Here is a 12125-nt window from a genome sequence, read left to right as displayed (position 1 = left end):
TGTCTAGTAAGAGGATTCCAGCAGCAAACATGCCCCCAGTTTTCTAAGAAGAAAACAAGCCAAGCAAGGCAGCTCCCGAGGACATCAAGGAAACACAAAGTGACAGATTGGTGTCACCTCAGAGAAAGTGTGGCAGGAGATGCCACCACGCCTCCCCCTGCATGGAGACCCACCAGGGATGAGGAGCAGCAGAACATCCCTGCTCTGCATTACAGCACCACAAACACTGAGAGCACAAGGCACAGTGCAAGGTTACATCATTCCTGAGGAGAACCCTGGAGATTCTCATGCTGCTCCTTGCTTTGGGAAAGCCTCATTTTTAATTCTTTAATCAAATACAAACAAACCCATAAGTGGCTGAAATTGCCTGCTATTTAGGAGTTAAGCTCTAATTTTAATTAACACCTCTGGTCTTTAGGCTTAATGAGGTAAACTTTCTTAAGTTACAGTAGAGCACAAGTCAGGCACAACATTCTCCCTCAAGAAAGTCAGCACTGTGCAGAATTCACAAATAACTTGGAAATGGTGGGAACAGACTTTTTATAGATAAAAACGATTTGTAAAATAGAAACTATAGATAGAAATGATTTCTATTTAGGTAGAAACTATTTGGTAGAAACTATTTCCACTTACAGCAAGAATGAAGCTGGCCTAGAGATCATTCATTCTTGCTGCATTGCACTTTGAAAAAATAAGTCAGAAATAAAATTAAGGGATATCCACAGTCATAACTGAGTGATACTAATATGGATAGAAAAGAAAAAATGTCTCAACTCAGTTTTGATGTCTAATTAGCCAACTGTTCTTGCTTTTTTCTCTATCTTACCACTGGAATTCTCTGGCTCCTCAAAATCAGTGGTGTTTTCATTAAATCTAGAGACTCTGCTGTGGTGTTCTGCACTCACTGCACCTCCACAAGTGGGATGATTTTGGGGCTCACGATACTGTAACAGAATCTGAGGATTAAATAAAAGGAGAAGATTAACACACAGGGCAATCCAAGGCCTCCTTACTTGCAATAACACAGCAACAAGTGAAAGCAGCACAGAAAAATGCTCCTAAGAAGCCAGACTGTACAGAGCACAGCTGGCTCTCAGGCTTCCCAAATCTTTCAAGGTACAGATTATGCCACTCATTCCCTTTTCCTCTTCACCTGAAAATCCTGCCCAGGGTTTCTGGGAGACAGTAACACACCTGTAATGCTCAATTGCTCAGCACAACCTGGTTGGTTAGGAAGGGCTCTCACCACCCTGGAGTGGTGCTCATAAATTCAAGAGGGTTTTTTTTTGGTTTTCAGTATGTGACAAAGTTGCATACAGATCTCAACTTCTCCCAAGTTCTCTCTTCATGTATTTTCTCCCCCAAAAAGCAAGCACTTTAAATGGCTGCTTCCCCCTCCTCCAGCCTTACCTCCCTAGTGGAGTCAGGGTGCAATTCCCAAGTCCTTTTGAGCACCCAGCTCCAGCCCTGCCAACACACCCAAACAATTTCACTTTTGGCTGCTCTTCCTCCACATCTAATGCCCCCTTTGTGTTCTGCCTTCCTCTCTCCTCACTGCTCAAAACACGAGCAAAGCAACTTGGCAACTTTGACCAAAGGGGTGTCTTCTGCCAGGTGGCTCCAAGGAAAATGTAAAGTCCTTTTGTTGGGCAGGGAACAGTTTTCCAAGAGGATGGAGCTGCTATTGAGCTCCTGCTACACTTGAACTTTGCCATTTACCAGGAGCCGAACCAGAGTCACTGGCCATGACTTCAACAAAGGGTGCTTGTGTAGAATCACTGCACAATTTAAAATTAACTCCTGCAAATTCTGGAAAGGAGATTTTACTCCTTCATGCACAAAGGCCCAGAGAAAAATCAATCTAGTTGTGGGCACAAATACCTTTCTGTGCACACCTTGCACAGATGGAAGAGTGAAGTGTCCTGTCTGAAATTAAACCCATGAACGGCAGATTTGGTGAAGCTGCCTAAATTGACACCACCTACCCTAGGAAGGGGCACAGGGCAGCCAGTGGGAATATCAGCTTAAGTATCCTCATGGAGTCTTCTGGTGCATCCTAATCCCGACCCCCCAGGGCAGCAGAGGGGGTGGGTGTGATCCAGCCCTGCCTGACCCCGTGGTGCCTGTGGAGAGAGCACTGAAGGTGAGCACTGGCTCCACTCTGCACAGACCCTCCAGGGGTTATTGCAAGCACAGGACCAGGACCTTCCACGGACTTGAACTGATGGCTGTGGGTGCAGCAGGTTCAACCAGGTTCCAACACACGGCCTTAACTCAGGAGCAAACACATCCACAAGGGAAAGCACTGGGATCTTCAGTTCTAGTAAGAACATCAAAAAAAGCAAAGAGATCAAAACATCCTTTCTAGTCACTATGGATGTGAGCTGCAGTGAGACAAGGAAAAAAACAGGGTGAGAGGACACACATTTCATCATCTTGTTCCAAGATTTATCTGCATTATTATGGAGAACTTTAAACCACAGCTGGTTAGATAATCCCAGTTTGAGGCAACTTATATTTATTTTAATTTATTTTAAATTACCACTGCACCTTAACCAGTTAACCCAAAGAGCATCATCTACAGCACAGAGCTGTTACAATAAACCTCTGTGTTCCAGCTCTGCCATTAAGTATTTTTGGTGAGACTACAAACAGCAGAACATGAATTTATTATTTTGCAGCTGAAAGATGAATCACAGTGTAAAGATCAGGTACCATATGGCTGTATGTAACAAGTCTCATTGTGCACAGATAACCACTGACACTTCTAAGCATTTATCTGTCTCTGGAGCTGCAATAAATTAGATATTGGCATTTTAGATGGTAAATGTTGACATCCCTGGTGTGAGGTGGCTAACACAGCAAAACTAGGAATTCTTACTTGGTGGGAACAGTGGGGCATTTATGTTTATCTCTAGTATTGGTGACACTGGATGGAGGCACAGCAAATATCATGGAGCAGAAACATCTCTGTTCTTTGGGATGTTTCCTTCTGTCAGTATCTGGTGCTAAACCCCGAGAAGTCAAGCTTGGAAATCTCCTTCTCGTTGGAAAAGTTTGTCCGGTCGATGCGGGAACTCGGGCTCCCAACTTTGCTCAGCCAGGATTTCCTGCAGGAAAAACGGGAGAGGGTTAACAGGTGACACACTGGACAGCTGGGGTTTATTCTCCTGTCATGCCTTCCCCTCTTCTTTTTTTTTTTTATTTATTTTGAGAGCCATAAAAAGCATCTTTCAATAAGGAAACTACCCCAAATACACTGGTTTCTGTTTTTGCTCCCTCTCTCCTTTAAAAGCAAGCCAAGCTATTTAAAAGCCACCAGTGTTTCGAGGAGTATTACACAATATTACATAAAATCACAGCTGACAAAAAGGCTAAAGCTGATTTACTGCAATGATCCCTTTTAAACACTATTAATAGCATTAAAATAGGTATAATTACCTTTGCAGATTCAATGCTATTCTTTAGCAAGAACCTAAAAACCCACTTATAATCCAAAAATTGCACAAAACCAGAATTCCAACAGCCAGTTGACCCTCTGCTGACGACTAAGAGAATGGGAACTGAAATGAAAATTAATGAATTCAAAACCAGCAAAAGGCAGAGCAAACAAAAATCAAAATGATGTCAAAGCAACACTGGTCTGTAATAAATTCTGGGTGTTACACAGGCACTCTGGATAACTGTACAGCCAAACACTGGAGATGCAGCAGGTGAGTGCTTAGAGAGGGTTATTTGCAGAAAACACTTGGTCAGCATTTTTGGCTGTACTAAACTCTCAGAAATAGGAAGGAGGAAGTGTTTTAGTGTGACAAATCAAAGGAGAAATATTTCCCCACAAACACCTTTTATAATGCATAAGCAGGTATAGATACATAACTCATTAGTATTAGCCATAATCATTCATTTAAATTCTGATTTGAAGACAATAAAAGTTGCCTTATTAAGAGTCTTGCTAATTAATCCTTTACAAAAAAAAAAATCACACTGAGCATTATAAAATGCAATATCCTTGCAGTGAGACCATTTTGTTGTCTTTATAATGACAACTGTGCTTAGAGGTTGCTTATCTTGAGCCAGTAAATCATTGTATCACACCTGAGACACAGAAACATCTTGCTCGAGACCCCATGTGCAGGATTTTTTTTAAATCAGAGACAAATCATTTCCTCATAAATTATGCTAATCCCTCACAGATTGATCTCACCACTGGCACAGACCTGCCTTCAGTCCCATTTTAGCACTAAAATAGCAGTTCCACCTGGAAAAATGTTCTATGAAACAGAAAGCAGACCCAAGTTTCTCACATTCCAAGTGGGATTCACCTCAATTCAGCACTGAGGAACTCCAGTATAAATATTTGCCACATGTTTCCACACCTTCACACCTCTTGTTCTTTGCTGTTGTGAACAACACCTCCCTTCTCCCCTGCTTTAGGTGGAGCATTCCCAGTAAGGAATATCTGACAGGAATAGGAGTCCAGGAGTGAAATAGGACAACCCAACTTCCCATTCTGTGCAAGACAGACATTCCAACAGAAGGAGAAAGGTCTAAGGACAGACCAGCCCATTTTGCTCCTTACTAGGAAAAAAAAAACTGAAGAGGCCCTTTTTATTTACCAGGAAAGTCTCTAATGAAGTTGGATGTCCTTGAGTGAGAAGGAAGAACATGTATTTGAGATACTGAATTAATATTCTAAAAATAGCAAAGATTATTGTTTCAATAATGTGACAACCAGAAGCGAACAGACTATTTCTTTTTCCTTCCCCACTCTGAAGGTGAATTTATCCTGGACAAAGTCAAAAGGAATATATTCCTTGTCCAGCCTTCACAGCAAAGATTCACACTTGGCTGCTTCCACCTCCCAGGCTCCACTGTGTGAAAGAATAACTGCAAACTCTGCCCAGGGCAACCTTGATCCATTCTCAGCTCCACATACTCTCCCATGAATAAGGACAGAGCACAGATTATGAAAATCCAGTTAGAGCAACCCAGCTCCATGGAAAACTCCTTATAGGATGTGTTTTATTCTTTATTTAATGCAGGAGGTAGGGCAGGAAGCTGAGGACTTTGCTCACCCATCTCCCCTCTCCCTGCTCAAGTCACAGCCCAATCACCAATGCTATGAAAAAACACATTTTTTACAAGCTAAGCAAGCAGGAAATCAGGATTTCCTAGAAGTTACAGTTGCTTCCTCATTTATCTCAAGAGCATGAAATGTCATCTCCAATCTCTTTGCTAGCAGTGGTATTTTTAAAAACAGTATTAACTCAGGAGTACCCAGAGGAACAGCTAAGACAAGGTTCTGTGCCCTCCTCTTGCTTCTCTCAGCCTTCCTAATTTCTTTTTGCTTCACATCTCCATGTGCAGGAGATGAGCTACAAATCACCAGCACTTGGAGTTTTAGCCTGTCACTTATAGCACCCACTTCAACATTCACTGCTCCTCAGGAGTGTGAAGACATCCTCCACCCCACTTGTGTGAAGCAAACGAGGACATTCCTGTCACAGGACACCACAGGGCTTAGTCTTCAATTTTAACAGATATATCTTCAATTTTAACAGATATATCCCTCTAAACTGGCTGCTTTGAGGAGTCCAGAACAAGAGCTCTGCTCTTGTTCTGGACTCCTCAAAGCAGCCAGTTTAGAGGGATATATCTGAAAATAGCTATTCCCTACTATGTTTTATTTCATGGAATGGTTTGGCTTGGAGAGACCATAAAGAACCCGCCCCCTGCCATGGGCAGGGACACCTTCCACTAGCCCAGGTTGCTCCAAGCCCCGTCCAGCCTGGCCTTGGACACTTCCAGGGATGGGGCAGCCACAGCTTCTCTGGGCAACCTGTGCCAGGGCCTCCCCTCCCTCACAGGGAACAATTTCTTCCCAATATCCAATCTAAACCTACTCTCTGTCAGTTTGAAGCCATTCCCACTTGTCCTGTCACTCCAGGCCTTGTCCAAAGTCTCTCTCCAACTCAAGCACTGCGTGTCCATGGAGTGACTCTTGGCCACAGTCTGATCCCTCTGAGTCAGGTTTGAGTGACACAACCTCCCTGTCCGGGCGAGAAGCCAGGCCAGCGCTCCTGAAACGCTTCCCAAGCCAACCACGCAGTTCCCTTATCCCCCTCTCCATGGGGGTTTACTCCTGGGAACCTAAAAGAATTGGATCTGTCCTTCTTCCCCTTTTATCACTTCATTAGCTAAAGGAGCCTTGTTAAGCTGCGGCGGCTCATCACCGAGGCAACGGAGCTCTTCCCATTCATCACGGCGCTGGAAAACAACATCTGAAGAGCTGCGTTTGCTCCACCCCACCCCGGATCCTTGCTGGAACAGCCCGCCTGGGCACAGCATTCCAAGCGGGAACACGTGCCTACCACAGAGCCTGACCAGGTCAAACCTGGAGAGCTGTCTGGAAATGTTAGTTAGGGAGCCTCCCCCCTGCAGTGCAGGATAGTCACCGAATCGTTAAAGGGTGGAAACTACCTCCAGGATCATCAAATCCAACCTTTGACCAAACACCATCATGTCAACTAAACCAGGGCACTGAGTGCCAGCATTAATAAGCACAGTTAATAATGCTGGCACAGCCCTGAAAACCACTGTGCTTGGAATACTAAGGAAACAAAGCAACCTTCTGATTTCCTGAATAAGGTTTTTTAACTCCAACCTATGCTATAAACCAGATTTCTCTAAAATAAACAGCTTCCTTGGCATTGTTCTCTGACTGAAATATTTCCCTACAATAGTTCATCTTTTATTGTATGCAGAGGCCCGAACTTTTATCCTGATATGGGAAAAATTTACAGTCCACAGTGCTAGAAAAGGAGCTGGAAGTGCCATTAATATTTATATAATATATACTGTATATATTGTACACATGATATGATATATAAAAATGCCATTAATGCCAATACAGCATTAATACCTGGTGGACTAGACAAATTAGGAATATTCCTTTCTCTTCACCTCAAGCACAGCATCACTGAAGTGGAACAAAAGAAACGTGTGCTCTTATTTAGAGGGAGAGAAAATAAAGGCACTGGTTTGTTTATACTGGATTTCCCTTTGTTTAAGATAAAATACTGAAAAGGAGGTTGCTTTTTGAAGGTTGTATTTACATCTGTGACAGCATATAGACTAGACTTGCAAATATTTATAAAATACCTCCAAAATATTGTTGCCTTCTGCAACAGCACCGTCCAATTCTCATAAATCTTTTGGTATTTCCACGTTCACAGAGGAAACGTGGCATTCTCTCACTGCTGCCTGGAGTCTGAGCTTTTGGGAAGAGCTTTAGCCATGGCTTTCAAGCTTTTCTCTTCAATCTTTAGGGCTAGGAATATTTCACTTACAATCTGTGTTTTTATGAACCTGAAATACAGTAGGTAAAGCCTCCAATGGCCTGGGTAGTAAAGACACCTCCCAGCTGAGCACAGAGCCATTGCACTGTCCCCACACCTCTGCTCCTGCTGCCAGAGCCTAAGAGGAAAAGAGGATTCTGGAAAGAAAATTTATAAAGGTTTACTGTTGTGCAAAAGTAGCAGGAAGAACAAAACCTTGGGATTTGACAGAATTTGAAGCCGTGTGCCCTGTGAAAAAAATCCAATCAAAACACACTTAGCACTTTAACTTGAGCAAAAGGCCCTAATAAGGGGAAGAAAACAGGTTCTGGAAGAAAACACATGAGGGATGCTGGGAAGAATATTTTGGTGCAGAACAAGACCAAGAGGACTCAAACCATATGTGCACCCCTGCAAAAGGAGGGGAAGTCATAGAGGGAGAACAAAGCAAAGTGCAAGGGAGGGGAATTTCAGCCCCTTTATTCAGGTGGCCCCAGCAAATCCCAGCCAAGGGAGGGGTTACTCCAGAGGATTAAACCCAGGGAGCCAAAGCAGCAGGATGGAAGGATACAGCCCAACAACTGCAGGATACAGCCCAACAAGTGGGAGGGCTGGAAACCAAACAACCTGCTCAGGCGTGGGCACAGTGGCCCAGAATAGAGCTGGAGCCTGGAGGGGGTGGGAGCCTGGCTGTGCTCCCTGCTTCCCAAAAACGGGAATGGCTCAGCCCCTCGGGTGTTTAACACGAGGAATGGAACTGCTCTAGAGAGGGACAGAGATGGTTAATCAGAACTGGGGCCTGACTGGGTGTTTTAAACACAGCTGTCAGATGGATGCTGTTAATTTGTTTATTCCTTCCTTCCCTGCTGCTCCCAGGGCCAGCACTTCCCCAGGGAATCCACAAGGAGCTTTTCCTCGAGGTACATTGCAAAGTATGTCAGCAGCGAGGGCAAATTAGCAGGATCTGAGATACCACAGATATTGTGGGACACGGGACTGAAAAAGCCTCAAATACACATTTTGGTGATGTATTTCTACTTATGAACTCTAGAAAAATGACTTGTATGTTACTCATCATGTTCTGGATGTTACTGGAAAGACTCTTTTGATGTTAAAGTGATCATGACTAGTTTGCATTAACACAGAATTTGGCTCTGTGCACCTCCAATTTACTTTGCCATGGATATCTGATCTATGTTAAATGTCTTCACCTATTACTTTGAAGAGGAGGAATTATCCCAGAAGGAAAGAAACCAAGCCTGGAGTTGTTTTTTTGTCATACACAGTGCCAAGATCTGTTGTGCATTTTTCCTGTTAATCGCTTTGGGAACCTTCAAGGAGAATTTAATAATTTCAACATGAGATCATAAGTATATTTTTATTAAAAGTTATCAGCATACCTCTTTGTTTAAACCATGTCAGGCAAGTCAATTTTGGCTTCTCTCAGAGAACTTATCAGAAAAATCTAAGCAACATTGCAGTCACTTGGTCCAAAGTAAAGAAGCAAATGAAAAGTAAAACCAAATTCAGCCATTCCAGTAACTTAAACAAGCTCTTCTGTCCACACTGACCTACAGAAAGCACAAGACAAAGGGAATTTCCACTTAAGCTTGTCTTCCCAGGGCAGTAAACATCCCAGAAAGCCAGGAGCAGCCAAAAGGCCCATTGTATTTTCTCCCTGTAATCCATCTGCCTCTACAGGAGACAAGTTGGCTCCCCAGGCAGAGCAGGAATTTTGGCTAACCCCACTCACTGCACAGAATGCCACTGCAAGTTCATCCCCCAGCTACTGAATCCAAGGCCACAGGAAGCTGGAATGAGGAGGAACTGCTGCTGTTGGTACCAAGGAAAGCTGCTGAGAAAGGACAGCTCAGCACCATCCCCCCCAAACTGCACCCAGGGCAGACAGGGCACTGCAGACTGAAGGAGGGGGAAAGGACTCCCGCCTCTGACCAACTTCCACCTCCAAGTGACCCTCAAACCCTCCCCTTGGCCATTCCAGAGCCCTGCAAGGTCGCAGTGAATCACCACACTTGACCAGTTCAGCCCCACAAAACCCCTGTTGTTACACAGCCTGGCAAAATCCCAACTTGTCCAGAGGACAAGTCCAACCAGGAATCTGTTCCCTGGCACCCAGGTCCAGCCACAGCAGCACCAGCACCCCCACTGCCACACTTGCTGCATCCTCGGTGTAGCTGAGAGATTTACACAGAAAGAACAGATGAATTTATTATGCAAGAACTAAAAATAATGCCAGACCAAATCAGAGTGAATTCCTTCAATCCCCACTGGGATCCTGCTATTTTCCTCAAAAGTCTCCCTTACTTTACAGATCTCTTTGGATTGTTAAAAGACTGAAAAAAACCCCAAGAAAGCTCACTGAGAAGCTGCCATTTCCAATTTAAACCTTAAAGGGAAGCATCACCATTTTGTAGAGCACTGAGCAAGACTGAGGGACAATATTTAACATTTCCAGTGACCATATATAAATTTACCTTTCCCTAAAATGCCTACTGAAATACTCACAAGCCAACAGGTCAGCTCACAACAGAGAATTTCGGGTTTCTTTTCAACTCTAGCTTGCAGAAGTGTTGAAATGTTCTTGTTAAGCATTCAGCCAGCTCAGCTCCATTTTTCCCCCTTGATTTTACACTGTGTAACTCAATTTGTTGATTTAAATTGCACACTTTCCAAGGAAGCAGCTACACCCAGCTTTTTAACCTTCAACCTCAAGCTGCCTTTTTTTAAAGCAACTGTGATACAACACAGACATTTTAGAATCTGAATAAAAAGGACAGGAAAAGGTTTTAATAACGTTCTATTAGAGCACAACTGCACAGGAAAACAAGTGGTTTACACTTAGTTAACAGTTTGCTTAAGTTTTATAAGCTGAGAAAATCTGAGCTTTGTCAAGACTTTAGTTCTAAGATGCTCTATTTTTTTTTGGCTTTACAAATATAGCTGCAATAAGGGGGAAGCAGAAGATTGCTGTGAGGATGTTACAGCTCCTCTGTTCTCTCCTTGAGAGGAGTTCCTGGAGGTTTCCAGCCCCCCAGAGGTGCCCCCAGCACGGTGGTTACAGGGGAGGGGGCACTGCACCTGCCATGCACAAGATGCACAGACAATATTCCCTGGGAAGAACATCCCCTTTGTTACCAGGCACTAGGAGATGTATTATTTATTGTTTCCATCACACTCTTCCCAAAGACACCCTGTCCCAGCTGCCCTGAGGTGCCTCCAGACACAACAGCCCGAGGCAGGGGAGGCCCCAGGGTGGGATGTGCCAGGCTGTCCCCGTGGAAGGGCAGACAGACCTCCTGGCACCAGCTGCTTTCTTCCACACTGGCACAGCCCAAGGAACTGTACTTCATTTACAGCAAGAAAACTGTTCTCCTTCTTCAACACATTGCTTCTTTAGGATGTTTTCCTCATGACTTGACACACGTTCAAAATACCATTTGTGACAGATCTAATACAAAAAAAAAATATCTCCTTTTCCCCTGGCTTTTTAAGTTCCATAAAGTTATCATTTCACTTTATTAAATACCTCACCTAAGAAGCCTTCCAAGCCCTGATCCCAAACCTCTCCAATAGAAGGGATGCTGGATAGATCAGCTGAATCTCAAACAAGAGAACCAGATGTAACTCTCAACTTGATCTCCTCCATGCCAACAGCACCCCAGCCAGCTCTGTAACATCTCTAATTGTTGGGCTTGATATTTTCTATTAATACTAAAAAACCTCGATAGAAGAAAGATTTCTGGAGCACAGCACCCCGAGGGCACAGCCCGTGCGGGGGTCTCTGCACTGTCACTCTGGATGTGCTCACTGAGGAGAAAAACACCCGGAGAGCTCCGAGGAAGCCAGCAGAGCATGAACAAGGATCTTGGGTCAATGTTTCTTTGTGTAAAAAACACTGTTCAACAAGGCCCTTAATACTTGCTGAAATAAGATCTGATACGTGTTCTTGCTGTTCCTTGGCTCCTGTGCTGTACTACATCATGTTTGCATGAACCTGCTCTGCAGGCTGTGCACCTGAAAATATCTTCCTGTTTGTTTGCAACAGGGACAAAAATGCATCCAGAAATAGATTACTCTCTAGGAAAAAAAATAAATCCTTTTCCCTACAAAGTAAACCCAGTCTGGGAATCCCAAGCTATCACCCTCTCAAGGCAGGGATGGTTTTTGCCACTTGAAGTTCCCACTTACAACCAGATTTACTTTATTATTGAGGATGATTGGCTTGATCTTTCCACCTGAACCTCCCCTTTGTTTTGGACATTTCCCTGCTGACTCCCAGTCTGCCCTTTAACAGCACATGCTTTTGCTGCTGAGAGTTTCAGACTTCAGAAAGTACAATAAAAGCAGAATTCTGCTAAAGGCAGCATCTTATTCCTACTAAAGCCAACAGTAACACTCGTAATGAGCACAGGGAGATGGGCTTGACCTTTTTACAAGATTTACACAGAGAGCTACGAATACTTACAAGAAATAAACATCTAAGAGAGCCCAAGTCAAATAAAGCATCTTGGAAAGAAAACTGTTGCACACTGTTTCCAAGCATTCCTAAATAAGTCCTGTCAATAACTGTTCATGAGCACCTCCTCCTGCACCCGTTTTTACTGTTGTTGCCTATGCTTTATAATTTCTTAATATACAGCAGGTTTGGGTATTTTAAGATGCTTGGTAAGAAAAGAATTATTGGCACAAAGTATAAATGTGCTCCTAAACCCCATCTTGCCTTTTTCCCCCCCTCCATCTTCCCTTCAGGCTTCAGGGGCTGTC

General features: G+C 43.8%; 1 protein-coding gene across 1 annotated transcript in view; it reads right to left on the bottom strand.

Annotated features, from left to right (window-relative positions):
- Positions 1 to 2501: 2501 nt before the first annotated feature.
- The window catches only part of ACYP2 (acylphosphatase 2), a 32167-nt gene continuing 22543 nt past the window's right edge, over positions 2502 to 12125 (bottom strand). The window contains exon 4 of the mRNA XM_064651027.1: positions 2502 to 3110. Coding sequence (XP_064507097.1) covers positions 2996 to 3110 — 115 coding nt within the window. The 3' untranslated portion in view covers positions 2502 to 2995. The remainder of the gene's footprint in view (positions 3111 to 12125) is intronic.

This window comes from Pseudopipra pipra, chromosome 3, assembly GCF_036250125.1.
Source record: "Pseudopipra pipra isolate bDixPip1 chromosome 3, bDixPip1.hap1, whole genome shotgun sequence".
Lineage (NCBI taxonomy): Eukaryota > Metazoa > Chordata > Aves > Passeriformes > Pipridae > Pseudopipra > Pseudopipra pipra.
Note: the sequence above shows the minus strand (reverse complement) of the source record. Positions and strands in the feature narration are given on the sequence as shown.